Source organism: Drosophila novamexicana, unplaced genomic scaffold (assembly GCF_003285875.2).
Source record: "Drosophila novamexicana strain 15010-1031.04,08,12 unplaced genomic scaffold, DnovRS2.1 tig00000739-arrow-arrow-pilon, whole genome shotgun sequence".
Classification (NCBI taxonomy): Eukaryota; Metazoa; Arthropoda; class Insecta; order Diptera; family Drosophilidae; genus Drosophila; species Drosophila novamexicana.
Genome location: NW_020824819.1, coordinates 2,212,279 through 2,239,278, shown reverse-complemented (window position 1 = coordinate 2,239,278; position 27,000 = coordinate 2,212,279). Strand labels below are relative to the sequence as shown.

Here is a 27,000-nt window from a genome sequence, read left to right as displayed (position 1 = left end):
ATTATTTGTACGTATTCCGATATCGGTCAATAGAGACGTAGATACTTCTCGGGCTTCAGGTCTTGTTGGGCTGCGTCGCGCCTTTGTTAATGCAATAGTCATGATTTTTGAAAGAGAACCACTCAATTAAAATGCTTATATGGTTGATATTATAACATATTATTTTTTGTGCTTTTGAGCAAAGTGCCAGACCAGCAGGCAGCTTAAAACTGGTTCGATTTCCAGCCCAAATATTGACTTCATTTATTCCCAATGCTCATCAATTTCAATATCAGCCTTAAAGCATGCCACAATTGTATTCAAATAGCTTCGTAACAAGACATGAACCAATTTTCCTTTTGGGTTCTTCTTCTCTGGAAAGAACCCATCCGCTAATCCTCAGCCCTTAAAAAGAAAACAGCATTTCGGTTAGGCTACTTTAACATAATTAATATGCAAAGTGCAGCTCGTTTTTATTGTAAAAACTCTCAATATAGTTCGTACGTAACTAGGTGCGATAAATAATACTTGGCGTGTTTCTTCTTTCGATCGTTGTGGATGTGTTTCGTGCATAAGTATAAAATAAATATAAACTCTAGCGTAAGGTAAAAAAATACATATTCGAAGTGAAGAATCTCAAAATCTCGATATAAGCAGCACGCTTGGGAGCTGTGGCTTGGAATACAAGGGTTACACTTAACATTTAGTTAATAGGACGAATAATGACTACGACTAAAGCACATAGAAATTCGTAATACGCATTTTAGACTTTGACATAACATGCATAACATGGGGCAAGGCAAATCAATAGCTTGTTACAGATACTTGTCTATATAGAAGATATTCATTTTCGGTTTGCAATTTAAAGCTTTGTGCTGCGCCGGATGGCGAACGACATCAGGGCGTGCTCCAGCCGCATATGATAGGGCAGCTTGCGTTCGACGAAGAGCGGCTCATCTCCTCCAGCGCAGCACTGCGCCCGGCAGCACTCGCATTGCTCCTGGTCGCTGGCCTCCTCCTCGTCCTGTTGCAGCTCGCGCTCCAGCTCGTAGGCCTTCTTGGCTGCACGCTGCTCGAAACGCAAATAGAAAACGAAACAGACGAACAACATAAAGACGAGTGCGCACATGGCACCGCTGGCGATGCTGGCCTTCTCGAGCATGGGACGCGGCCGCTTGGGCAAATAGGAGCCATCGATTTCCTTGTACTCGCAGCGCTGGCCCATAAATCCGATGGCACACTCACAGCTGTAGACAGGCAGCTCGGCGATCTTCACAGCGAAGCAGTGGGCATCGTTCAGACAGTACCAGGCATCAAAGTTCTCCGGGCACTTGTATGTGGGGAATGTTATGTTCGGCCTGGCCGTCGTCGTTGTTGTTGTGGTTGTGCGCATTGTTGTGCTCGTCGTTGACGGCGCCTGGGTTGGCGGCAGCGCAATGCCGGACATGGACGACGACGAGATCGATGGACGCGGCTTGGGCACCGTGCGGCTGGAGCATGCCTCAATTATGGCCGGACAGCCCAAGCAGCTAACCAGCAGCAGCAGCAGTGTCAGGCCCATTTTGAGCTTGTCGAATAGTCTAGTTGTGGTTTTTATGCTGCTTGTGGAATGCATTTGCAGAATGTGGCTTGATGCTATTTGGTATGCAACTTTGTTTGGTTTCTCTTAAAATCTTAAAATACAACTACAACAGTATATGCATAAAAATAAAGAAGAATAAAACAAGACTATCACAAAGTATTATTAAATCGTTATGCACAGCGAAGCGTCGTCAAAGGATCTTTGGAATTCTTTTCTTTTCTCATACAGTAGCTGCATCTACAAATGCATCAGAATCGGAATCAGAATCTGTGTGTGTGTGCGAGTGTTTGGAACAGCGTATCTGTGGAAAAGATACAAACACATTAATAAACACGACAGAATATTAGTTAATGTACTTAAACCCATATTTATAAATAATTAAAATATAGTTATCTAAGGATATATTTTAAGAAAAATGATACATATTCAGGGACAATTTATTCACATTTCAGACACGAATTCACTGCAATATTGTTATATTAAATCGATTTGTTTTTCGTGCTGTTTTCCGTTGATTATCCTAGCTCATCAAAGCTGGCTGTGATATGCGTCGGGTATCCATATCACAACCACTTGATGAGGCTTAGATAAGCAACATCAAAATTCCTTTGATGCAATCGTTTTTATTATTTTTTTTTTTTTTGTTACATTTTCGATTATCGAGCCACTTGTTTTGAAGCCCAAATGATGTTTCCAATTCCAGCCCATTCCAAAATCCATTCCTAACTGGGCTTGATATAGGTGCAAGGTACGTTATGAATTGATTTTATTGATTGACTGATTGATTGATTGATTGATCGATCGATCGATTGATGTACGTGACATTACGCTAAGCTCATCAAAGCTGGCTGTGATATGCGCGCAAAGCTTTCAAATGCATTTCACAACCACTTTGAGAGCGCAGCATGAATGTGCCAATCTTATGGTAAGAAGAAGACTGATGCATGTGTGGACAGGTAAACACAGATAGATAGACAGTTAATGGGGATCAACAGAGGGAGGGGGGTTGGTGTATTAATTTTGTTTAATGATAAATGTAATGAACATTGCGCCGTGCTTATAATTGATATGTAAATGTTATGAGTTGTAATTCATTTATTTTTATTTATTTTTTTGATGAATGTTTTTGTTTTTGTTTTTGTGCTGAGCATCGTGTCGCTCCTCAAAGCTGGCTGTGATATGAGTAGGCATAAAAAGGCAAACATTTCACAACCACTTTGAAGAATGACACAATTCTCTCTCTCTCTCTCTCTATCTCTCTCGCTTCCTTACTCAGCGCTGTGCAATGCACATGCGCACACACGCTCTGTCTCTCGCTCTTTCACACATACTGTTGCTGCTCAATTGGTACTCTTACTTTGTTGTTCCGCTTTATATCTTACCACCGGCTTTCGTTTTGTCGCCACGCGTATTAAAAAAAAAAAAACAACAATTTATAATAATAACAGAACATGTTACTGTTAGTTTTGTTGACGACGCGATGTTGGGGAACGTTGATTTTAGCTGTAGTACACAAATCTGAATGGAGTCGTCGAACGTTGTGAATTGTGCAAAATGAATGAAAGCAAATTTAGCATACGCTATTTATTTGGCGATAATAATACATTTACAAACGACAACATTTAGAGTAAACAATTAAAATGATAATACAATACGATCAATGTACGCTACACGCCGCCATTAAAAATAAACAATCGATGCACATGTGTATGCCACACTCACACATACGCCTAAACACATACATAAGCACAGCCTATCAAAAAAAACATCACTTGGCGCGCGCATTACACCCGGACAGCCAATGTTGCCACATGTCGTACAAAAAAGTACCAAAACTGGTACTTATTCGGTGCAGCGGTAAATTGTAACTAATATCTAGTTGTAACTAATACAATGTAAATATACTCAACATAATAAACAATTTCGAAAATCAGAAAAAAATACATCTAAAACGGTATACATATACTGCATATTTACATGAAAAATATCATTCCTCTGGATTTGGTACCATTGACTTTATAAGAATTACAATCGTCTCAACCATTATAAGCATATATGTATATATATATATATAATATTTACTTTAATTGTGGCGCCGACACCAAACACGTCAATTTGTCGCCAATTTTGTGATAACGACAAGCTCAATGTTAATAAATGGACATTAAGAAATTGAATACTTAAACATCAACAAAACAAAGAAAAGTAAACGCAATTAAAAGCACAAATTTGAGATATTGTTGTCTGTGCGCTTCTTGATTGACAAATGCGTCGCGTTTGTCGTTCTGCCACCAATTTGCGATTATTAAAATTTCCGTTTGTATGTTGTTGTACTTAGTATTGCGAGAGGAAGTAAACGGAAGAAGCACAAAGTACAATTTGAATAGCCATCAGAATTGGGTTTGAAATTGCGCGCGCGTAGGTCAAGAGCAGCTGCATTTTTGTTGCCTATTACTAATAATAATAACAATAAATATCATTGTGGCCATTGCCAGGCCACAACTTAAAAGAAATGTTGCTAATAGAAAGCATTTATTTATCTACGTGCAGGACATAAACCGCAAAAACACCAAACAACCTAAACAATAAAAAAAAAAAACAAATTGTGTGCATACATGCATACATACATACATACATACATATATGACAGCACAGGCACAGGCACAGGCACAGCAAAATAAAAAAGAACATCAACAACAATGACACCCGCTAATATATCTGTAGCGGCAGCGTCTGCGGCTCGGGTCGTTGCCGTTTAACTGCTTCTCTCTATCTCTCTCTCCCGCTCAGTCTGTCTTTCGCTTTCTCTATGTTTTTATGCTGCTGTGTTTTTTGTTGTTGCTGTAGTTTTCATGTTGCTTTATGCTGTTTCATTCTGGGCGTCGCTGCTGCACGAGTTCGTTGCTCGTTGTATGCGAGCATGTGTGTGCGTTTGCGTGTTTACAAAACTGTAAGAAAAGCGGAGTGTGTGAAAACTATGATTAACGCGGAATTCTACCGCAACGAGACATCAACAGACACAGACACACACGCACACACCACACCTAACCACAGAATCACATTTGTGTTTTGCTGCTGCCGTTTCTAAAATCTTACCGGTTTTTTCTTCTTTTTTTTTTTGCGTAAAAACAACGCGCAAAAAACAAGTCCTACTAGTTTTTGTTGTTGAATGTGTGCAAAAGAGACAGAAATGTCTCCACTTAGTTGCGACAAGAACCAATTTCGAGGTGTGTTTGATAGGGCGTATGTTTGTGTGTATTGGTGTGTGTGTGTGCGTGAGAGTTCAAGTGCATGCATCTGTGTGTGTGTTTATGTCTACACTTCGCCGTGTAGGGAGAGTATATATACACATATTTTTTCTTTTTAGCTACTCGTCTGTGTATGTGCATATGTATGCGCGCGGGAATGTTGTCAAGAATTCTAAGAATTTGGCTCAAACAATCGGGGAGCGGGCAATAGCACGAGTATAAATTATGACAAATAATTGACACTACGAATACTTCAATATTTAGAAACGTTTTTGTCGAATTAAATGAGCATATAAAATATACTTTAAATTATTAACAAGTAAACGCAATACATGTGACTCGATTTTAGGAATTAAGAGTTTTTGAGAACATTTTTAAATCACTTTTATTAACTAAACTTTCATAAACATATTTTTGTTTTCATTGATTACCAAAAAATAAATCTATGAGAGAAATTGAAAAACAAAATCACTTGGCATAAAGCCGAACCGACGCCGCCAACAGCAGCCCAGAAAACACGACCGCATCGCAAACGCTGTGAAAGACAACTGCACAAAACGTAGCTAACGAAAGCAAAGAGCCAAAGCAGAGCGTGGCCAGACTGCTTAAATGAGAGACCAAAGTAGACGCCAACGCTGTTTTCCTTTTCTCTCAGTATATGTATGTGTTTATTGTCGGCAGCTCGTACACACACAGCACAAATGCGGCAAAATAGCATAAATAACAACAACAACATACGAGTTGGGGTCTGTTGTTTTTGTTTTGGTGTTGCCAGAACGTTTCGCACGCTATAGTAGGATCAACATGTTGACGCGCCGCCACCGACAAGCTTGGAGGAGTAAAAACACACAAACAAGAAGCGACGCAGCGCGGCGGTAAATAGCAGGTAGACAAACGGGACGAACAGGATGGCAGCCAGACTCCGACGACAACATTTTCTGCAGCTACTTGGAGCTTGTTTTGGTCAATTCGTAGAAATCTGGTCGATGCGCAGGCGCGCACGTAAACAACATTCTTTAAGGCATTGCATTGGGTCTGGGTTTTTTTTTTTTTTAATTTGTACGCGCCAAAACGAAACGAGGCCGTTTACGCGCGCCAAGGATGTCGATGTTGCCAGATAGTCGCAATTATTGTTTCGAAATAATGCCTTCATTTAAAGATTGCCAAATTGGTTTGTCGTTAGAAGCATTCCATCAAAAGGCCACAACCGAGATCTATTATTTTGAACATATCTGATACCTGTCTGTGATCAGTATCTGAAAGATTTTCAAGGGAGCTAGTAGTTATTGCACTTGTGCGCATTGAACCTGAGCTAAACAAACGTACGCAACGCAGTTGAGTAGAAACATTTATTTTAAGTGACTACAAAAAATCAATAAAATTATGCTGCAAACATTAAGCGCCACGCACACAACAATCAAGCTCATCGTAGTTTGGCATTGACGGTAAAAGGTCATGTGAAAAAGTTGCCAATTTGAGATTGGGGCTGGGTCGTCCAGTCTGGGTCGCGAGACGGTTGTTTGACTAGACGACAGCCAATGCAAATTGTAACGGTAATCATTAGACGAGCACACACAGACGCAGGCATTCACTACACTCGCGCTCTCTCGCTTTATTTGCATACTGCTCTCTATGTAGAGTTCGACGGCCTTCTTACGTAAAGACAGCAAAAACAACACAACGCGCAGCGGCACTTTGCTTCTTTCTAATAAGCAAACAAAGGGGAGCCGGGAGGATGCCGGCGTTGCCACATCGGCCGAGACAGAAAACTCGTTTTTGTCCGTACTCTTGCCTGTCTTTGCAACTGTACAAGAACAAAACAAACTACAACAACAAAAAACATACCGCGCAGACGCCAAACGAACGCTCCCCGTTGAACTGTCCGTCTGTTCGTCGGTCGTTTTAGCCCGCCCGTCTCACTGTGTGTGTATATATACATGCATGTATCTGTGTGTGTGCGTGTGTGTGTGTGTGCGAACAATTTTTATTTTTCTGAATGTAAAGGAAGTGGCACGTACTGTACATAGCTCTCCGCCGCTGCCTGCTGCTGCGACTGCGACTGCTACCGACAAGGGATCAAACTATGGAGTGAGAAAAAAAATACAGACGACAACGACCGACGCTATAGTGATGGTGGTGGCAAGCTAAGACGACCTGAGCATGGGGCCGAAGCTGACGGCGGACGGGTGTGTGCAGCATACCTACTATAAACAGGAAATGGAATTTACACACACATATAAACACACACACACACACGCAAAGCGGCAAATTGTTGATGAGCGTACAAGCGGACGTGCTGCTTAATTGACAAATGGGCACAAGAGAGAGTGGCTGAGCCTGAGAGAGATGGAGAGAACGGACAAAGTTGATTGAAATCAATAGTCACCGTACAAGTGTTTGTATGTATGTATGTATGTATGCCTGACAGCGCGAGGAATGTGTGAAAAAACGCGGCCAATGACGGCAACGGCAATCAAACGACGTTCGCTGCCGCCTATACTATGTTAAATTCTGGAATGTCCAAGTATCTTCTGGTCGCGTGGAGACTTTTACGTTGCCGACGCGTTAACGTCTTTGCACCTGACACGCGCAGGCGAAGGCACACCCTGTACCCAAAAACGACAGCAACTGTCTTCATACTGGCTCCACCGTTGTTTGGACGCACAATTGCAATTATTACAGGTTGCACAATCAGCACCGTTGATTGCTTACAAAAAATGCATAATCGCATACTAACGTACATATGTATGTATGTATAACTCAAGCATTTGTGCGCAATGGCAGCGTAATTGTAGATGGCAAACGTACTACTTGTGCGTGTAGTTTTTACTCGAAAAAGAGCAATGAATGAAATTTCGTTGTTTTCTGTTAATACAGTCGCACACACTCACACACCCACACATACATACATATGTGTATATTTGGAGCAAGAGAGAAAGTCTACAATACGTCGAGACAGCGAACGCGTTGCCAACTGCGTAGACAAATTGTTTACTTTTCGCTTGCCGGCTACGAACACAAAGTGGTTTAATTAAACGGAGCCAAACACACAAAAATATGCAAAACGAAAAAAGAAATAAATAAATAAAACAATTACTACAATAAATGGAGGTTACGGCCGTTGCCGCGCACTAACCTACATTAATGTAAGAAAAAATGTGGCTGCATAGGGCAAGTAGTTGGCAACGCCACAAACTAGTTTTATTTTACGCGCTGCCTCGGAAGTCTCCACGTTGAGCGACGCATGGTGAGTGCAGTGTGTGTGTAAAGGAGATAGCTATTGAAAAAAAAACCCGACGTATACGTGTGTATGTACATACGAAACAAAATTTACTGCTGCTTGCGGTGCCTTATGCAGGGGCTACACACACATACACAGCACACGCACACAATTATAAGCAAGCGTATTTTGCGTACTGCGTAAAAATGGCCGAAACATTTTCCTTGACGGCCAATTGTCACAAACCAAGCATTTTTATTTAACAATTACTTTATACTCGAACTCTGCCAATTTCAATAAACTTACATTTGGTGTTTGCAATAGCCATTTGAGCTCTCGCCGCTTAAAAAATACTTCTTACATACTTTGCACACACGCGCACATTTTGTTTTACTAATACTGTTTAATATTCGAGTTTCTCTCGTAGTTCGAAATAATGAAAGACACTCTTCTTGTTTTTTTTTTTAATCCATCCGTGTAGTTTGTACAATCGAAAAATATATCGTTTTTCTTTTGCTCATCACCAATGTAAACGTCGATAACCATAGACTGTAAGGCATTACCAGCGCAAACAAAAAAATATAGTCACATATTTAAAAAAATCGATATATTCATATATCGACGCTAGCAACGTCTCCCGCATTTTTCATTTCAAACACAGCAACGCATTACTTAATACTTAAAATTGAACAGACAATTAAATCAACTTGCTATGGGCACAAAAGCTACTAAAATGGAGGGCAGCTACTTGCCCGACACACCAACACTAAACAGATTGCGCATTGCAGGTGCTGCTGTTCCGCAACAATCAATCAAGATGTCGACTTCTCCTTGCCGTGACAACAATTCGCTGCTCGATCCACGCTCACCAAACATCTGCCGTACGCCGCTGAATGTAAGTTAACTAGATATAATATTATATCTAATTAATCGGGCTTTGCTGTAGATATTGCCGACTCAGCCACCCGTAAGTCAGATACTCCCCCAGATGGCGTCTTCTGGCGTTGGCAGCGAAAATACTTTTACGCAGCTGCGCAAGCGCTTGCTTAAAGGCTTTTCGTTGAATGATCCACGCTCGCCACAGCTGAATCGCACGCCTCTTATGCTCGATGCGGCTATTGATCGCACGCTCAACATGGATGACACCTTTTCCGATCTGTTTGTGGAGACGCGGGCGCCAGCCCCTGCTCCAGTTGTGCCCGCTGCTGAGCAACCGAATCTGAGTCACAATAACAGCTCAGTGGAGATAGTGTCGCTGCCGTACGATGAAGAGGAGACAATGCCCTGCGAAATGATGCTGCAGCAAACGCCGCCTTTGCCAAGCCACGATCCGCGCTCGCCCAGCGTTGGTGTTGAGCGCACGCCCATTATTTTCTGCGACGATGATGAGACTGAGGCGCGCGATACGCAAATGCTTGAGGAGATCCTAGAAACGCTGACGCTTAATCTCAGCAATGAGAGCAGCATGGCCTCGTTTGTGAGTGCCTCTGCAGAGATGACGCTAGATGAACCGCAGCCACAGGAACAGACACAGGAAGAGCCCCAACTACAGCCTCGCCCCCCGGCCAACAAACATTTGGAACGTGTGCGTTTGGGCAACAAGCGACGCGTTGCGCCACGCAAGCCGGCTCGTGCCAGCAAGCCGAAGATTTATGTGGATGCGCCTGAGGGCCTGACGAGCACACCGAAGAGTACGCCCGATTCGGCACAGCGCACACAACGCACGCCCCTGAGCTGTGTCAACAAGAACCGCATCCATTTGCGTTCACGTTCAGTGGAGAAGGATCTACGCAAGCCGCAGCTGCAGCTGCCGCTGCAAAGCTTCGATGATCAGCTCAATCCCAGCGAGCGGCTCAATGTGCCCAGTCTACGCCTGCTCATGTCGGGCAACTACGAGGGCTAGTGTTAATCATCTTTACTAATCATCTTTAGTAAATTAATTGCCTTCATTATCATTTACACAGCCCACCAATCAATTACAGTTATAAGTGCATAAAAATATATATTATAAAAGATTTGCTATAAAAAATATTCTTGCAATGTTAAGGCCACAGAATTAGCTAAGCTTGAGCATAGCCAACAGTTGATCGATTATATGCTCTCCGCTCTCCTCGTCCCTGTCGTTTGCCAGCACAAAGTCAAAGGCGCTGTCATCCAAATCACATTCGGAGGGTTCATCGTCGACGCCGGCGGTAAACTTCCAGCCCCTCGCCTTACGCGTTTCCGGTAGCGAAGTCAGCCGCAGCGTCTCCACCATATCGGGGCCGTAGGTCTCGCGAAACCAGCGTATGTCGTTCTTACGGCGGATATCGCTGACAATGACGTAGTCTACATTTTGCAAAGCCGCTTGCTGCATGGCCGCACGGCAGAAGAAGCCGTAGTCGCGCCTGCGCACCTCATCACTCCAAATGATCATGTCGCGTCTATATTGCTCCTTGTAAGGCCCATCACTGAGCATGGCGTTAATATCCAGCTGCAGCTTGCGGGCCCATTCCCGCTTGATGGGCTCTGAGATGCGTACGATCAGGGCCCGGTCGGCTAACCTGTTTAAGTGTTATAAATCCTTCAACTTCACGCATTCTTTGTCAATACTCACCGTTTTTGTAGCCTTTCTGAAATGAAATCCTTGCCGCATTTGCGTTTTCCACTAATAAGTATTATTTTTTGCATAATCTCAATTAACAACTTTCTCTTTTCGCTGCGCTCACAAATCACTTGGTGCACCACAGAGCTGGCTGCTTATTTGCCTGTGACTTAGGGCCAAAGTCATTATGAGTTGTTTATTCCATTGTACTTATGTTAATTTTGATCTCGGGCTGATTCAATTTAAATTGTTTACAATTGCTTTTTGGCTGCTGCAGCTGACGACGAAACTTATCGTTACGCCACAATCTTTCGATAACGATAATTGGCAGCGGACCAGTTTGAAAGCTGCGCCCAAGTCCAGTACGCTGTTAAAAGTGAAGCGGAAATCGAACAAAAAATCGATTGAATTAATGCACACTTTCGAAAATCCATAATCGGCATAACACAAACTATACAATTTGGGTTCCATATACAACTGTTTATTTGTACTAAATTAAATATTAATTTCATGCAAAAGTGTAGATTCTGTCCATTTTATTTTATCTATAGTATTGCGCTTGCTGCCAGTTGCTGCTTGTGCTGCTCGCCGTATTGCCGATCTCGTAGCCGCTTGTCAGCTGGGCGGAATTGCCTATATTCATGTTGCTGCCTGTTCCTGCAGCTGTTCCGACACCAGATGCACTGCCACCGCTCGCTGCACAATTTGAGCCAACTACCGTGCTGCCGGGAGTAGCGCCCGGTGTGCCTCCAGCACTGCCAAATGTGGCTAACACGCTGCTGTAGTATGAAGCATCTGCCACGGACTCGGACTGATGTGTGCCCTTCTTAAGGGTCTGATGCAGTGAGGCTTTGCCCTGATGACAGTCCTGGGCGTTCGCATTGTTGATGCGCGCTAAATTGGCCTGCGTTAGTGTCGAGTGTGTGTGGACGGCGGTTCGGTCAGACGATCCCGGTGGAGGTATTGAGCCAATGCTGCCGACCGAACCGCGCGCCGTTGAGCGTTGCTGCATAAGGACAGCAGCAGCGGAGGAGGTGGCAGAGGGTTCGGATAGCTGCAAGGGCAAGCATTAGACAGAGAGCATAGTTAGGAGCCATAGCAACTACTCGCCTTGCGCTGCTTATGCAACTCCAGGCCGCTCATTTCCGTCAGCTTTGGCTCAACGCCCGAGGATGTAGTCAGCGGCGGCTGTGCCACGTGCCTGTGATTGATGTGCGCCTGCAGATCGCGTTGTGATAAATACGTGCGGCGACACCCGGTGCTGCCGTACCGACTGCCACCGTGCGTGCACATAAACACAGTGCCCAAGCCAGATTGCTCCACGCGCAGGACCTTATCATTGCAGCGCGGACAGCTCTTGATGGGCTCGGCCCGGGCGCATTTTAGGCAGAACACATGCTTGCAGGGTATCATGCGGCCATAGACGAGTATTGGCTTGTCGCACTGGTCGCAGCAATGTATCATCGGGTTAAGCACCTTCTCGCCAATGAGGCTTACTTTGTGGTTCCACTTTAGGCGCAGCATTGGCTCCGGTGGGCCCCGCGACAATGTCGTAAACGTAGGCGCCTCCAGCTGTGATATATCTGCTTCCATATCAACTATAAAAACGTAAACTAATGCATTTCCAGTTAATCAACAAATATAAAATCTTACTTGTTTGTGGCAGCACCTGTGGTGCTACTTGCTGCTGCTGCTGAGGCGGCGGCAGTGATTGTGGCGGCGTCCTGTCCTCAATGGGAGTTGCTTGCTCCTCGGCTACTGTTGCTGCCTCTATTTCGTTTTCTTTGTCCAAATCTTGCATAACAGCATCTTCTACATGTTCCATGCTGGTTGGACTGTCCTCCACTGCCCCGGTGCTTGACGCCACGGCATTTGCAACGCCAACTCCACTTTCGTATATGTCCAGCGCACTGCCAGTCTCATCAACTTTCTTACCGCGGCCCCGTCCACGACCACGTCCTCGGCCACGTGCACGTGAACCACGACCACGGCCCCGACCGCGTTTTACTTCATCATTGTCCATTTTAAACTTATACAAATATTAAATTATTTCAGATATTTATTTTCTTTGCTGCTGCCGCTGTTGCTGGTCTTTCGACGATTGGCCGATTATTCTTCTTTGTGCATTTTCGATAAAACAGCGACAAACTTTGTAGGGCTGCATTTATATATCGATAACCAAAAATCTATCCGTTATTTTGCATGCATATAAATTCTTTTTATCGAAGCTCATATACTTTTTTGTTAATTACAAAGGGCATAAAAATAAAGTTTAAAATATTGACAGATCTGAAATCCACAAAATATATCAGTAAACTGATTAAGTACTTAGTTGAAATTCCAATAATCAATCGAACTCTCTTCATAAAGGGGATGGTTGCAAGAAACTGCTTAATATCTACATGGATCGCCGTTATAAGAATTCAAATAATATTCATTGTTATAAAACATGCGCAAAAATTTCCAACCTACTTCTGTCCATTTTACATTTTTATTTTTTCGCAACAGTTGCATCAGCATAAACATCTCATAAAGGCGTCGGTAAAGTAATCTGTGCCTTTAAAAATAATTGATAATAATTTTCATGCAATATCAATAATAATAATGAGAAAAAGAAATATATGAAAAAAAAATGTAAATGTTAAGTAAAATTAAGAACTATGTTATCTTGTGGTTCAGTGAACTTGTTCACTTAACAAATCATGCTCTGAAATGTTTCTGCTAAACGTTAATGCTATGTAAATTAATTATTCTTGAACTCTTATAGAGCATTGTTTAAATTAAAAATGTTGCTAAATATTCGCAAATTAAGTCATATTTGAATTCATAAACCGTTAATTACAGTATATTACACTGATTTGAAACGTAAAATATTAAAATATTCCAGATACTGCTTGCTGTTAATAACATTATAGCGTTATGTTACGTTAACAGACAACTGTAAAATTCGTCAAAACACATGTTTTTTTTCAACGCGGTCTGAATAAAACGCAGAAACAAAGCCAAGACGCCTTAAAAACGTAATGGACATAGACGAGCTATTCGATTGCTTCAATGAGGTGCCGCCCGAAAGTCTGCAATTGCCGGTACCCTATCCCACAAGGAAAGCAAACCCAAGCGCGTCTGAAACAAAAAGCCCGGAAAGCGCCCGGAAGGCCAACAAACGTGATGCAAATACTGTAGATCTTACCACCGAGGAGCCGACGGCGGATGGAGGGGAGGAAGAGCATGCAAAGCGACAACGTGTTAATGAGGGAAAAACCGAAAACAGCAGCGACATAAACCAGGAGACATCAAATATTGTTGACGATGAAACAGAAGGTTTCGTTAAAAATGAAAAAGATGACGAAGTTAAGGAACTGGACGATTGTGCTTTGGAGGCGCTGCGGGTGCGCATTGTCACACACCAGCTGGTGTCGCCAGAATCCTGCACACACGAGGTGGCCGCCCATCCCGACCAGGAGTACATACCACTGCAGCCATTTGCGGGCGTTCCCGCCAAGGAATATCCATTCGTGCTGGATCCATTCCAGAAACAGGCCATATTGTGCATAGACAACTCACAGAGCGTGCTAGTATCGGCGCACACCTCCGCCGGAAAGACTGTTGTGGCGGAATATGCGATAGCCAAGTCTCTGGCGGCCAAGCAACGTGTTATTTATACGACGCCCATTAAGGCGCTGTCCAATCAAAAGTTTCGCGAATTCACAGATGAATTCCAGGATGTTGGTCTGGTTACTGGCGATGTTACCATCAATCCATCGGCCTCCTGCCTCATCATGACAACAGAAATTCTGCGTAACATGCTGTACCGTGGCAGCGAGATTATGCGCGAGGTCGGCTGGGTTGTATTCGATGAGATTCACTACATGCGTGACAAGGAGCGCGGCGTGGTGTGGGAAGAGACGCTCATCCTGTTGCCGGACAATGTGCGCTATGTCTTCCTCTCGGCCACCATACCCAATGCTCGCCAGTTTGCCGAGTGGGTATGCCATCTGCACAAGCAGCCCTGTCATGTTGTCTACACGGATTACCGGCCAACGCCGCTGCAGCATTACATCTTTCCGGCCGGCGGTGATGGCATTCATTTGATCGTCGACGAGAAGGGTCAGTTCAAGGAGGACAACTTTACGACAGCTATGGCGGTGCTGGCCAATGCGGGTATTATACGCATATGTAAATAACTTTATTTATTTAATTGCTAATCCCTTTGCATTGTAGGCGAGGCGGCCAAGGGTGACCAGAAGGGCCGCAAGGGCGGCGTAAAGGGTCACAATTCAGGCCAGACGAACATCTTTAAGATTGTCAAGATGATTATGGAGCGTCACTTTGCGCCCGTCATCATTTTTTCGTTCAGTAAAAAGGACTGCGAAGTCTATGCCATGCAAATGGCCAAGCTGGACTTTAACACAATCGATGAGAAGAAGCTGGTCGATGAGGTTTTCAACAACGCCATGGACGTTCTTTCAGAGGAGGATCGCAGACTGCCACAGGTGGAAAATGTGCTGCCATTGCTGCGACGTGGCATTGGCATACATCACGGTGGACTGCTGCCCATACTAAAGGAAACGATTGAGATTCTTTTTGGAGAGGGTCTGATCAAGGCTCTCTTCGCCACGGAGACCTTTGCCATGGGCCTGAACATGCCTGCGCGCACAGTCTTGTTTACAGCGCCACGCAAATTTGATGGCAAGGACTTTCGGTGGATCAGCTCGGGCGAGTACATACAAATGGCTGGACGTGCCGGGCGTCGCGGCTTGGACGACAAGGGTATTGTTATACTGATGATTGATGAGAAGGTGTCACCTGTGGTGGGCCGTGAAATAGTGCAGGGCAAAGCAGATACCCTAAACTCGGCGTTCCATTTGACCTACAACATGGTACTGAATCTACTGCGCGTAGAGGAAATAAACCCGGAGTATATGCTGGAGCGGAGTTTCTATCAGTTCCAAAATCAGGCCGCACTTCCCGGTCTACATGATCAAGTGCAGGAGAAGACACAACAGCTCGAAAAGCTGACCGTCAAGGATGAGCATAACATTGCGTCCTATCATCACATCCGCGAACAGCTCGAGTTGAATGGGAATAAGTTCCGCGAGTGGCTGACCAAGCCGCAATATCTGGTGCCCTTTTTACAGCCAGGCCGGCTGGTCAAGGTGTCAGCCGGAAAGCAGGAGTATGACTGGGGTCTTGTATTGAACTTCAAAAAGCAGGAACAGAATCGCAAGAATCCATTGAAAAGTGAAACGGCAGTTGTCATTGATATGCTCCTGCATGTCAGCGAGGAGGCAGCCAAAACTGGCGACACCGAGCCCTGTAAGCCCAATGAACGTGGCTGCATGGAGGTCGTTCCGGTTGCCAATACACTTATCACCCAAATCAGTTCTATACGCGTTTATTTTCCCAACGATCTGCGCACTGCGGACAATCGCCGTGCCGTGCTGAAGACCATTCAGGAGGCTAAGAAACGATTTCCACTTGGTCCACCCGTACTTCATCCCATCGACGATATGAATATCAAGGATCCGGAATTTCGCCAGATTGTGGATACAATTGCACAGTTCGAGACGTTGCTCGAGGAGCATCCGCTGCACAAATCGCCAGAGCTGGAGCGTGTTCACAAGCGCTATATCGAAAAGCTAAAGCTACAATCCGAGCTCAATGGTCTGAAGGCGGAGCTGAAGGCTGCCCGCAGCCTGCTGCAAATGGACGAGCTTAAGTATCGCAAGCGTGTACTCCGGCGCATGGGTTACTGCAAGCCAGGTGATGTCATCGAGTTTAAGGGCCGCGTCGCCTGTGAGCTAAGCTCCGCGGATGAGTTGCTCATCACCGAAATGATATTCAACGGCGTGTTCAACGAGCTCTCAGCCCCGCAGGCGGTCGCATTGCTCTCCTGTTTCGTATGCGACGAGAAGTCCAGTGAGTCGCCCAAGAGCGCTACAGAGCTGTCCGGCCCGTTGCGCTCTTTGCAGAGCCTGGCGCGGCGCATTGCCAAGGTATCCACCGAATGCAAACTAAGTTTGGATGAGGACAACTATGTGGACAAGTTCAAGCCTTTCCTAATGGACGTCGTGCTGGCCTGGTGCAAGGGCTCCAGTTTTCTAAGCGTCTGCAAAATGACCGATATCTTCGAAGGCTCCATCATTCGCTGCATGAGACGTTTGGAGGAGCTGCTGCGTCAGCTGTGCCAGGCATCCAAAACGATTGGCAACACGGATCTGGAGAACAAATTCTCCGAAGGCATTCGTCTGCTTAAGCGCGACATTGTCTTTGCCGCTTCGCTGTATCTGTAGATTAGTTTTCGCCCAATTTTGAAAAGCTTATTAGCATTAAGCAAAATACATGGTTTTTCTTTTTAAAATGTATTTTTCATGGAACACAAGACGTAGAACACATGCAGGACATTTCACAAAAGATAAACTATTTTATTTTACGGATGAAATGGGAAAAATACACACAAATATTATACACTACAATGATTATAAATGTAAATGTATTTCCTATGTTTTCGCACATGTAATCAATAGCTCCTAATTAATTATAGTACATACTTAATATAAACACGCTTCACATGAAAACATAAAAAATATTGGACGGTTCACACTGATTTGTATGGTCGTTGATTTCTATATATGCGACACATAAAACATACATATAAAATATATAACTGCCAGTTTATATAATTATAGCACTAATACAAAATATGAGTACACAAACTTATCACTAAGCTAGATCCATTTAGAGCAAGGCACTTGTTCTTTCATTTTTTGATAATATGAACATTTATGGGTATATTGACAACACAATAACATGTAAAAAATGATCCAACAACTTGAAGAAACTTCGTTTTGGGCGATTCAGTTTTATTATGCGTAAGTATTGTACAATTTGTATTAAATAATTTTATTTTGATGGCGTCTACTAAAGCTGCCCCTAGACTAATGCTTATTCATTTAAATTGGTTCACCAGTATCTATTACATACCTTGACTCTTACTCAGGTGACAGCATTAGGAAAATGTAGAGCTTACAATTATGAACTTAGTCTAAATGTTGTCGTATATATATATAAATATGTATGTACATTTCAAGGCCCCGCCTCACGGGAGGTCTCTGGCAAAAGGGCCACAACTAATCTACGGAATGTCATTGATATGGATTCGTATTCGTTGGGTTATCGAACTTAGAAAATATGGGAAAATAATAAAAAAAAAACACAATTGTCAAATTTAAAATTACAAACACAAATAATTATAGCTGCACTTACGGGCTCAAGAGATCTTTTAGATCTGTGTAGTCATAAAGTATAAATAATATAAAACTAGGAATAAAACAAAAGCTACAATCTAAGATACGATTAATTCTCCAGGTGTGCTCCACTAAAAGAAAGCTGTTGGCGGGCAGCCATTAAAATGCATTCGATCGAAATGGAAATAAGGTGTGAACTTACCCTAATGTCGAAATTTGTCAGATTTGGTTGATTGTTCATTGAAAGGGCTATGTGGATTCTCTCTAAGCGCATCCCGCGCTTAGAGAGCGGTTACTTAAACAGATGTCTGGGGCACGCCCTCGACCAGCTGCGTTCGACGCGGCTGCACCGCTGGCTGTGCTGTCAGCGTGGCTGTTGTCGTCGTGGTGCGCGCCGAGGGCACGGGCGTGGTGCTCCGACTGCTGCTGGCAACGCTGGGTGTAGCTGCCACCCGCTTCGTTGGTTCCGCCTGCAGCTGCGCCACGGGCGTGCTTGAGAGGGGCTGCAGCAGGCGCTTCTCCTCGATGGGTGCCGCTTTGACCGATGTTCCATTTGTCTGGGAGCGCGGGGTGGCTGCGCGCTCCGACTTAACCAGACTGCCATTCGTCTCCTTGAGCGAAATGCCCGACTTAAGTGAAGCCTGGCTGCCGGACTTTTGGGTCATGGCCAGGGAGCTTGGCGAACGCAACGAGGTGGTATCCGTCTGAGCCTTGCTGGCCAGCGTTTTGGTCGATGGCGAATCTCTGTACTCGTATATGTTGTCCCGCGAGCGCAGCGCATGATGATTGGTTACCATGTGGGCATTGTCCACGCCACGTGCATCCGGCTCTGGCTCCATGCCCTCACCATTAATGAAGACATCTTCGTCATAGAAGCGATCCGATTGTCTGTGAATTGCAAGTGTCAGAGTTTTCCTTCAAGAGAACTACCCAACTTACCGCTTGGCATTGCGCCACATAATGCAGCAGATGACGACCAGGACGATCAGGAAGAAACAGGCAACCGACATGCTCCAGAAGGCAATCTGCAATGGCTCCTTCGGTTCCCACCAATACTCCGTGGTGGGCGGATAGGTCGGCACCAAGACTCCAATAACCGTCGGCAAATACTGTGTCCAGAATGCGCACTCCGTTTGTCGATAATTGAGCAGGATCGAGGAGTTGTAGGTGGTGTTAATGTTCAGGTAACGAATCTCCCCTTGATATGCGCGCTGAAAGTGCATACCCAGCACCTGTTGTGGCGTTGGGTTGCTACACGGCAAGTTTGAGAAGGATTAGTAAGACATCAGTTACCAAGTGTTTGCCTCTATTACTTTGGGAACTCTCTAAAGTAAGGCTAAAGGGACTTTTCAATCAGTCAATCAGTCGATCAGTCATTCAGTTAGTCAGCCGGTCAGTCCGTCAGTCAATCAGTCAGTCAATCAGTCATTCAGTCAAGTCAGTGAGTCAGTCAATCAGTCAGTCAGTCAGTCAATCAGTCAGTCAGTCAATCAGTCAGTCAGTCAATCAGCCAGCTAGTTAATCAGTCAGTCAATCAGTCGATCAGTCATTCAGTTAGTCAGCCGGTCAGTCCGTCAGTCAATCAGTCAGTCAGTTAATCAGTCAGTCAGTCAATCAGTCAGTCAGTCAGTCAATCAGCCAGCTAGTTAGTCAGTCAGTCAGCCAATCAGTCATTCAGTCATTCAGTTAGTCAGCCGGTCAGTCAATCAGTCAGTCATTTAATTAGTAAGTCAGTCAATAAGTTAATCAATCAGTTAATCAGTCAGTTAATCAGTTAGTCAATCAGTCAGTCAGTCAGTCAATCAGTCAGTCAATCAATAGATTTACTGATTCTCTTCACTTACCCGTATCTGGCAAAGTTTGAATAAGTCTGCATGAAAAAGTGGCTCATATTGCGATCGTTGTCCGTCCACATGTTGCGCTGCAGGTGTTCCTTCTTAGGAAAGAACTCAGTGTCCATGAAGGGGGCACCGGTCAGAAAGTAGTGCTCCGTGTCATGTGGGTATTTGCGCCATTGCGGCAGATTCAGTGCCTCGACAGTGGTGTTCAGCACATACATATAGACGGGAATCTTCTGCTCGAGCAGCAACTTGACCATTTGGTCAACGGGCGCACGATAGTAGAGATCGCTCAGCATGTTGATGTACTGATCGCGTATGATGGTGTTGTTGTTGGGATCCGGCCAGTAGGTGTACATGTACTTAATGGCCTCGTAGACACCATTCGGATTCAGGGTGTAGTTATAGCGGAAGACATGCTCGCGCACCTTCTGCTCGAAGAAGCGATTGTCCAGCTCAAAATATGGCGCCAGAGATTCATTTTGTGCCACAAAGAAGGCCGCTTCCTGTGTGGTTACGCCCGTCATGTACTGTATGTTGCGATTGAATCGTCCACTGCGTATCAAGGTTTCGGGTGTTTGGGTGAGAAAGCGCCAGTCCTTCTCCCGCCAGCCCTCGTACCAGTCGTCGCCGGGCAGCGTGAAATTGTGATCCAGCACCGGACCCCAGGGGAAACTGCCGACCTGGGGCGGGAACTCCGCATTGCCCAGCTCGTAGAAGCTGCGTCCAGTGCGCAGACAGTTGACTAGCTTCCAGGACGAATCTATTGAGCAGCCCAGCACTTGGCCCAGCACACGGCTCGTGTTCTGCGCCCGGTACTTATCCTGGATGAGTGCCCAATCAGCCAACGCCGAGCCCGACTGTGCAATCACGCGCTTCACTATGTTCCGCGTTTGTGGTGCCACCATCAAAAGCCCGGCGGAGGCGCCACCAGCTCCAGGTCCAAACAATGTAATCGAGTCGCGGTCCCCATTAAAAAACTCAATGTTATCGTACACCCATTTCAGTGCCATTGACTGATCCAAGATGCCATAGTTGCCCGGCGAATTCTCATCGCCCGTGGAAAGAAAACCCAAAGCGCCCAGGCGGTAGTTCAGGGTCACCACGACCACATCATAAAATGAAGCCAACACATGGCCCGGAAACAGATTGGAAGCGCCGTGCACGAACTCGCCGCCGTGTATATAAACCATAACCGGATATTTTTGGGCGACGCCAGCACCAGTCTGCAACAGATAATATGAAGGATAAAAAGTTTATATAGATCAATCTTTTTACATATATTAAATTATATTACGATTCGGTCAATTTGCTATCTTGGGTAAAAAGCGTCAGATTTTAAATAGTCTTTTTGAATTCGTACGGAACTCCACAATCAAATAGCTAATGATTTAATCGGGGGGTTATATAAAAGTTTTCAATAAAAAACGTTTCGGTCAAATCCTTTTTTGATGCCTTTTTGGAGTGTCTCAGCCAAATATTGTCCAATTATGGAATGATGTAAATTTTCGGACTTGTAAGGATCAGTACTATCGATCAGTACTAAAGATTAACAATCGGGGGGGTATATAAAAAATGTTGGCGAAAATATTTGCGAGTCTTATATATAAGGTTATAGTTCGGACATGTTAAAAAACGAAAATGCGGAACTTGAGGAAAACATCTTAAAACTGTTTCTTTGTTAAAATTTTTTTTAATATTCAACCTATTTGTTGTGTTGCGATCTTAATAAGATTTGGCTTTTACTTCGTAGTTTAACTAGGAAGCGACAGGTTTTTGGTCAACATCTCTTGATAACAAGAAAAGTTGTTCATAGAAGAACTTAGTTTTCGACCGATTGTTCCCTTGGTAGCTTTATGATATAGTAGACAAATATTGTTTCCCTATGCTTGGGAAACTAACATATGGCAAAGTTGGTCGAGATATCTTAAAAAACAAAAATCTTGTTCTTACAAGAAACTACTTTTCAACCGATCGTTTTTTTTTTAGCAGATATTTGATAAAGTGCTCTGATGTTAATAGAATTTCGATAAGATATAATAGGCCGACCCGGCTGGCTCCGATATATGTACTGCCTTCAAAAGACAGACGGACCTATACAAAGTTTTAAGACAATGTCTTTAGGCTAATTTGCATGGAAATAGAAATAGACAGACAGAGAGGCAGGCTATATCAATTCGCCTGTCTATATCCTGTCTGATCTACACATTCTATTAAAAAATATATATAATATGTTACCCTCTACAAAGGGTATACAAAAATATTCCATCTAATAGTAGTTTGCAGAAAAATGTTATAAAATATTTGGGAACTAACCTTCGGCGAATATACGTTCAGATAGAGGCAATCTTCGTCCATGTCCATAACACCTTTGGTGGCACCTGTGTAGCGCACCGGCTGTGGACATGCTGGGCCGAAGTCCACGGCCTGGAGCAGCTGCCAGCCACGGTGCAGGCGCGGCGGCTTGAAGCGTCCCTCAAATGTGGGCGGCAGGGCGTAGGGAATGCCCAGGAATACGGAACACTCGCCCATTACACGGTCCACGGTGGAGTGATAGGGTCTGTAGAATGATTTGGGATCGGGATTGTCGTACATATAGACCTTGAAGCCCTGCACTTGTCCATAGTTGGTTGTGACGAATACATCACGTTCCAATGTCAGCGAATCGCGTCGCTGTTTGCCCTGCAAATCCTCACGCCAGCCGGCCAAGACGCCCGGAAACTGCGTCCGAGCATTGGGATCGTTCTGTAATTGAGTTTGGATAAAGATTATGGATAATGCATTTGGTTATTGCGAGCGGTTGGGAAACATGTGTAATTGATTATGTCGCAGTCGCCGCCATGAAAACCTAATTAAGATTATTGCCTCGATATTACGGAGACGAGTGCGAATCACTCAGAGCTCCGCTCAATGGCTGCTCATTGTTCATAAATGGTGCGTTCTTAATTTCTTAGGCAGCTGTGGGGTTCAACTCTAGTGTCATGAACTTAATTGATTAGGACTGGCGTCAATTGATTGATCGGCCATTCTCACTCACCGGATCGAAGCGAAAGCGATCCTCGTTGGGCATACCCTGTGGATACTGGCCGGGCGGATTCCTGCCCGGATAATTGGCGCCATAGCCATTCGGTTGATAGTGTCCGTAGCGTCGATCGTTGAACGTGTATGTTCTAAGAGTCAAGGTTTTATTTATTTATTTATTTGCTGGCGCACTTTCGTTTTGCTCACCTGTAGTCCGGATCGCCGGGATTGGGCCATTGATAGTCTACACCGACACGTGAATAAAAGCGCGGATCCCGAGTTTGTGCATCGATGGACTGCGGCACCATAAGTGCCATAAGCATGGCCAGTAAACATTTCAATTTGTCGCGATACTTGAATTTCTGTGCCATTTTAATCTACAAGAGTCGATAAAAACAAGTGTGAGACTTTAGTCGGGAGTTTCCGACTAGCAAATACCCTGAACCCTTTTCTATCAACACCAAGAGCATAATAATAAATTTACAAAAATTTATTTAAATAAAACATGTTAAGCATGTCAAGCTTGGTGACGCTAGCTTTAAAAATGTGAAAGATTTGCTAAAAAAAAGTTATCGATTATTAAAAAGAAACTCGTACAGCGGGGGCACTAGGAAGAACCATATTAAAAATATATCTCTAGCTTTTAAAGGTTCTGAGATCCTTGCGTTCTTATATACGGACGGATAGACGGACAAGGACGGATCGACTCAGCTATTGATGCTGATCAAGAATATATATACCTTAAGGATAAAAGGAAGCAAATTTTTAGCTAATTTACTCTAGTTGCGGATGGAACACAGCGGAAGTTTGTATCCAAATCTGTGACGCCTATTTCGTATGTAACATTCCTCACAAATGATTTTGAACAAAAACCTTTAAAAATGAGTTTAAGGTCGATTGGCTGCTAAACAACCCGCTTTCCGCACATGCGGGTAGAGTATACCAAAATCTAGGTACACCTCAGTTTCCAATCTCTTACGGTTTTGCCTCTGCGTTGATCTCCAATCAATCAATCAATCAGTCAGTCAGTCAGGAAAAACAGTTTTATATACAGAAATAGTTATGTTTAAAATAGACATTTTTAATTCAATCATACCCAAATCTACTTGGATAGATTCTTTGATACAATAAGGACTTCTTGAAGAAACTTTACAACAATAATTTAATTATGATTTAATTATCACTTTTTTCTTTTGTTTAGATCAGATCAAACTATCTGAGAGCTGAGTAAGAGTGACCGAACTGGTTTTTAAATTACGTTAGCTCTGTTACTCGCACATATTTCCATAGATACTCATACTTGTACAAAATTGTTTGTATCATTTGTATGTGTTATGGCCAAGTGTGAGGCATGCGTTAGAAGCAAGAGACCAAGACACATAGAAACCAGTTTATGCGGCCACATTTTAATGAAAAAGATACGCTAAAAATAAGTTACAGCATTAAATGCACATTGTGTGTTATTTTAAATTCATTTTAATTTAAATTTAACCAACTGTTAAGAGTTGTTGGAATGAGGTCAACAGCGATTATCTCCGTTTCTTGTAGAAGCTAATTAATTAATTAGCTAATTGAAAAACGGGATAAAAATGATTTATTTACAGGATCTAGAGCTGCAGCAACAAGGTGCTATTCTATATGTTCACACTTAAAATAGTTTAAATTTAGCTTGATAAGTAACTTTTACTCAAATATAAATTGAAACATATGTATGTTTATCCATAAAAGCTCGGAACCTAAACATTTTACTAGAGTAACTTTATGTTTATCACATGGTTTTTAGAAAATTTCACCCACAAGTGTGGAAAAACCGTGAAATAAGGTGGTTGCAATCCATGGGATCGATCTACAATTAATTTTTTTTTGGCGATTTTTGCTCAAGTTCATTTGGGAGAAATCATACTTTTTGCAATATTCACTCCTCTTCCTTTTATGGCGAAATTTTAAGATTCGTCCGATCGGCCAACCATAAAAACTTTGAGCGATTTTAAAAGTTGAACATGGCGCTTTTATGAAAGACTACTAAGTCATTTTTAAAGATTTTTGTGGACATTTACTTGAGACGTGTTTGAAACTTTTCGCAAAAACAAGGTCAAATGTTGAATGGATGAAAATTCTTGGCCTTCAATATGCATATTTCTTAATTTGATGGACTTCGAACTCATTTTCAAATGCCAATTTTAAGTTTATCTTGAGACATGCATAAATACGTACAAATTTAACATTTTAAATTTGAGGCGCAGACAAAGCCGGGGAATATACACTAGTGTATATATATATTGAAACCCGAAGAGACTGAAGGCCATTCCGGCCATATATGGAATATAAGTATATTCTTGAGGAGGACGACAAGCTCCGCCGATTTGCCTGTATGAACACTTCGATCTTCGTTCAAAGGACCAGAAGCTCATAATAATTCTCTCATCTATAACTAATTTATTGTTCGATATCTTCTAAGAAGAGCTAAGAACAGCATATTTGGAATGTGTGTACTCGTGTAATATAAATTAGATATATTTACTTTTTATGTGAGTTTGTGTCTCAATTGTTATAGGTTTGCAGTTTGGCTTTTTCTTACAGCGATACAAATTTTAGTTAAAAATCGAATTCCTCCAGAATTTATATTAATAAATTAAAAATGGAGAAAGCTTTAGACTATGTTACGTTTTAGTAGATGGATATGGCACCTTCATCTATTTTACGTAATGTAATGTGACAGTATTTCGACAGATCCTAGAGCCCATTTCTAATATATGTACATATGAGCGATATGTATATGCAGATCCAATAATAAAGAAGCAAATGTCGAAAATTAAGTAAGATTTAGAGAAAAGTACCATGCCTTGTGCTACATCATTGATCTCCCGATTTGTACAACATTTATGGATTGTAAGGGTCAAAACGAAAAACCTACTTTTCTTTCATTAATTCAATGCCAACATTTCGAGAAACGTAAACTATCAACTAATAATGACAAATGACAAAAATGTAACATTCAGAAAAATGTCTGAAATGTACTTCACCAACATGTGCTCCCATTATCGTATCAGAAGCAGCAACAACAAAATGTGAGCTTCACTTTGGAAATGTTATTGCAAAGTTTCAAACGACGTCAACATTCAACATCACGAAAACTGGCACAAGGACTCACACAGACACATACACAAGTTGTTGTTGTTGTTGTTGTTGTTGTTGCATGTTAAATGAAAAGTGCATTAACCTGCCGACGCTGTCGACTCGGGTTACGGCGTTAACCTCGCCGTGTTGCGTTGTCTTCTTCTTCTTCTAGTATCTTGCTGCTGGTTACGGCTTGTTCTTAAAAGTGCGGAAATGCAAACGCCTGCACAAAATGTGGAGTGCTGTCACCCTTTCGCAAATGATTTGCCAAAAACGAAAGAAAATAAATGCTTGCGGGAACTTTTATATCAAATTACACGTTTTTGTGTTGTTTCTTTTTTGTTTTTAGTGAATCACATTTACTGCTGTTAGTTTTTATTTTCGCAATCGCAAAGCAAACAGAAAAAAATAAAACGCAACGATAATGTTGAAAGTGAAGCGTTTGCAGGTGCCGTTGTTGTGTGTGAGTGTTTCATGTGTGTGTGTGTGTTGCGTCCATATACGTGCATGTGTTAGTGTTGGCCCACTGCGCGGCGGCAGTAATATTGTTGTTGCTGCTTCTTCTTAATCTCACTTATTTTACAGTTATGCTCCAAATGATGACGTCGCCGCCGCACTAGTTGTTGTTGTTTTTTATTTTTGCCTTTGCGCTTTATCTAATCTTAGCCCTTCTCTGTGTGTCCCAACAACATTTGCACTCAATTGGCTTTATACGTTTGTTAATGATTAATTTTTCAGCTGCGAGCCACAAAATTATTAACTTTCTTTGTGTACGCGCCAACGCCCCGAAATAAAACAAACACGGTTTACGAAAACGGCGAAGAAAAACGTAAACGTAATGAAATGACCGTTTTTAGTTGTAAGCCAGGGCTCAGGTAGAGAACCAGAGCCAGTCAAACGTCAAAATGCGAGTCGGGCCCGGAGCAGCAGTAACTAGGGGTACACTAATACATGCATACGCACAATACCAATGCAGTTGCACGCACACGCAGTACACTGAAGGTGGTTTTTGGCTTTGTTAACACACACACACACACACATGTGCACAGCACACTCACACACACACACATGTAAAGAGGCTTACGTGTTACCAACAGTTGCTTTAACTCAGAGAGCTGAGTGAATTTTGTACGAGACGCGCGCAGCTTTTAGCTTGCACAACCG

At 43.2% G+C, this 27,000-nt stretch overlaps 6 protein-coding genes across 10 annotated transcripts; 2 read left to right on the top strand and 4 right to left on the bottom strand.

Moving 5' to 3' along the window:
* Window positions 1–418: 418 nt before the first annotated feature.
* LOC115763376 (protein spitz) lies at window positions 419–8,592 on the bottom strand. 2 transcript variants are annotated; one of them, XM_030705910.1, is made up of 2 exons: window positions 8,336–8,592; window positions 419–1,862 (listed from the first exon to the last, which is right to left on the bottom strand). In XM_030705910.1, the coding sequence occupies exon 2, from the start codon at window positions 1,592–1,594 to the stop codon at window positions 842–844; it is 753 nt and encodes a 250-aa protein (XP_030561770.1). In that variant the 5' UTR covers window positions 1,595–1,862; window positions 8,336–8,592; the 3' UTR covers window positions 419–841. The 2 variants fall into 2 exon arrangements, with proteins under 2 accessions (XP_030561770.1, XP_030561771.1); XM_030705911.1 differs by lacking the exon at window positions 8,336–8,592 and adding an exon at window positions 5,241–5,476.
* Window positions 8,593–8,673: 81 nt separating this feature from the next.
* LOC115763375 lies at window positions 8,674–10,018 on the top strand. Its single transcript, XM_030705909.1, has 2 exons — window positions 8,674–8,924; window positions 8,976–10,018. Exons 1-2 carry the CDS (start codon window positions 8,742–8,744, stop codon window positions 9,930–9,932), a joined length of 1,140 nt encoding a protein of 379 aa, XP_030561769.1. The 5' UTR covers window positions 8,674–8,741; the 3' UTR covers window positions 9,933–10,018.
* Window positions 10,019–10,901, bottom strand: LOC115763377 (probable phosphomevalonate kinase). Its single transcript, XM_030705912.1, has 2 exons — window positions 10,626–10,901; window positions 10,019–10,572 (listed from the first exon to the last, which is right to left on the bottom strand). Exons 1-2 carry the CDS (start codon window positions 10,697–10,699, stop codon window positions 10,086–10,088), a joined length of 561 nt encoding a protein of 186 aa, XP_030561772.1. The 5' UTR covers window positions 10,700–10,901; the 3' UTR covers window positions 10,019–10,085.
* Window positions 10,902–11,078: 177 nt separating this feature from the next.
* On the bottom strand, window positions 11,079–12,843 carry LOC115763378 (E3 ubiquitin-protein ligase Hakai). Of its 2 annotated transcripts, XM_030705914.1 has the most exons (3): window positions 12,267–12,838; window positions 11,724–12,211; window positions 11,079–11,667 (listed from the first exon to the last, which is right to left on the bottom strand). In XM_030705914.1, the coding sequence occupies exons 1-3, from the start codon at window positions 12,634–12,636 to the stop codon at window positions 11,155–11,157; spliced, it is 1,371 nt and encodes a 456-aa protein (XP_030561774.1). In that variant the 5' UTR covers window positions 12,637–12,838; the 3' UTR covers window positions 11,079–11,154. The 2 variants fall into 2 exon arrangements, with proteins under 2 accessions (XP_030561774.1, XP_030561775.1); XM_030705915.1 differs by having other exon boundaries at window positions 11,592–12,211; window positions 12,267–12,843.
* A 720-nt stretch (window positions 12,844–13,563) lies between these two features.
* On the top strand, window positions 13,564–17,957 carry LOC115763316 (exosome RNA helicase MTR4). Its single transcript, XM_030705812.1, has 2 exons — window positions 13,564–14,774; window positions 14,835–17,957. The coding sequence occupies exons 1-2, from the start codon at window positions 13,637–13,639 to the stop codon at window positions 16,904–16,906; spliced, it is 3,210 nt and encodes a 1,069-aa protein (XP_030561672.1). The 5' UTR covers window positions 13,564–13,636; the 3' UTR covers window positions 16,907–17,957.
* Window positions 17,456–26,997, bottom strand: LOC115763317 (acetylcholinesterase). 3 transcript variants are annotated; one of them, XM_030705813.1, is made up of 8 exons: window positions 26,921–26,997; window positions 22,927–23,096; window positions 22,736–22,868; window positions 22,015–22,443; window positions 19,705–20,924; window positions 18,800–19,111; window positions 18,063–18,748; window positions 17,456–18,002 (listed from the first exon to the last, which is right to left on the bottom strand). In XM_030705813.1, exons 2-7 carry the CDS (start codon window positions 23,088–23,090, stop codon window positions 18,157–18,159), a joined length of 2,850 nt encoding a protein of 949 aa, XP_030561673.1. In that variant the 5' UTR covers window positions 23,091–23,096; window positions 26,921–26,997; the 3' UTR covers window positions 17,456–18,002; window positions 18,063–18,156. The 3 variants fall into 3 exon arrangements, with proteins under 3 accessions (XP_030561673.1, XP_030561675.1, XP_030561674.1); XM_030705815.1 differs by lacking the exon at window positions 26,921–26,997 and having other exon boundaries at window positions 17,456–17,794; window positions 17,880–18,002; window positions 22,927–23,090; XM_030705814.1 differs by lacking the exon at window positions 26,921–26,997 and having other exon boundaries at window positions 22,927–23,216.
* Between the last annotated feature and the right edge of the window lie 3 nt (window positions 26,998–27,000).

What these genes read in the sequence shown, in the direction of transcription:
- LOC115763377 (XM_030705912.1), bottom strand. Translation starts at nt 10,699, where the DNA reads ATGCAAAAAATAATACTTATTAGTGGAAAACGCAAATGCGGCAAGGAT. An exon ending in TCAGAAAGGCTACAAAAACG is followed by an intron (nt 10,573 to 10,625) that starts GTGAGTATTGAC and finishes ACACTTAAACAG; the next exon opens with GTTAGCCGACCGGGCCCTGA.
- LOC115763378 (XM_030705914.1), bottom strand. Translation starts at nt 12,636, where the DNA reads ATGGACAATGATGAAGTAAAACGCGGTCGGGGCCGTGGTCGTGGTTCA. An exon ending in ACAGGTGCTGCCACAAACAA is followed by an intron (nt 12,212 to 12,266) that starts GTAAGATTTTAT and finishes ACGTTTTTATAG; the next exon opens with TTGATATGGAAGCAGATATA. An exon ending in AGTTGCATAAGCAGCGCAAG is followed by an intron (nt 11,668 to 11,723) that starts GCGAGTAGTTGC and finishes TTGCCCTTGCAG; the next exon opens with CTATCCGAACCCTCTGCCAC.
- LOC115763317 (XM_030705813.1), bottom strand. Translation starts at nt 23,090, where the DNA reads ATGGCACAGAAATTCAAGTATCGCGACAAATTGAAATGTTTACTGGCC. An exon ending in ATCGCTTTCGCTTCGATCCG is followed by an intron (nt 22,444 to 22,735) that starts GTGAGTGAGAAT and finishes ACTCAATTACAG; the next exon opens with AACGATCCCAATGCTCGGAC. An exon ending in TCAAACTTTGCCAGATACGG is followed by an intron (nt 19,112 to 19,704) that starts GTAAGTGAAGAG and finishes CTTGCCGTGTAG; the next exon opens with CAACCCAACGCCACAACAGG.
- LOC115763376 (XM_030705910.1), bottom strand. Translation starts at nt 1,594, where the DNA reads ATGCATTCCACAAGCAGCATAAAAACCACAACTAGACTATTCGACAAG.
- LOC115763375 (XM_030705909.1), top strand. Translation starts at nt 8,742, where the DNA reads ATGGGCACAAAAGCTACTAAAATGGAGGGCAGCTACTTGCCCGACACA. An exon ending in TCTGCCGTACGCCGCTGAAT is followed by an intron (nt 8,925 to 8,975) that starts GTAAGTTAACTA and finishes GCTTTGCTGTAG; the next exon opens with ATATTGCCGACTCAGCCACC.
- LOC115763316 (XM_030705812.1), top strand. Translation starts at nt 13,637, where the DNA reads ATGGACATAGACGAGCTATTCGATTGCTTCAATGAGGTGCCGCCCGAA. An exon ending in GGCGGTGCTGGCCAATGCGG is followed by an intron (nt 14,775 to 14,834) that starts GTATTATACGCA and finishes TTTGCATTGTAG; the next exon opens with GCGAGGCGGCCAAGGGTGAC.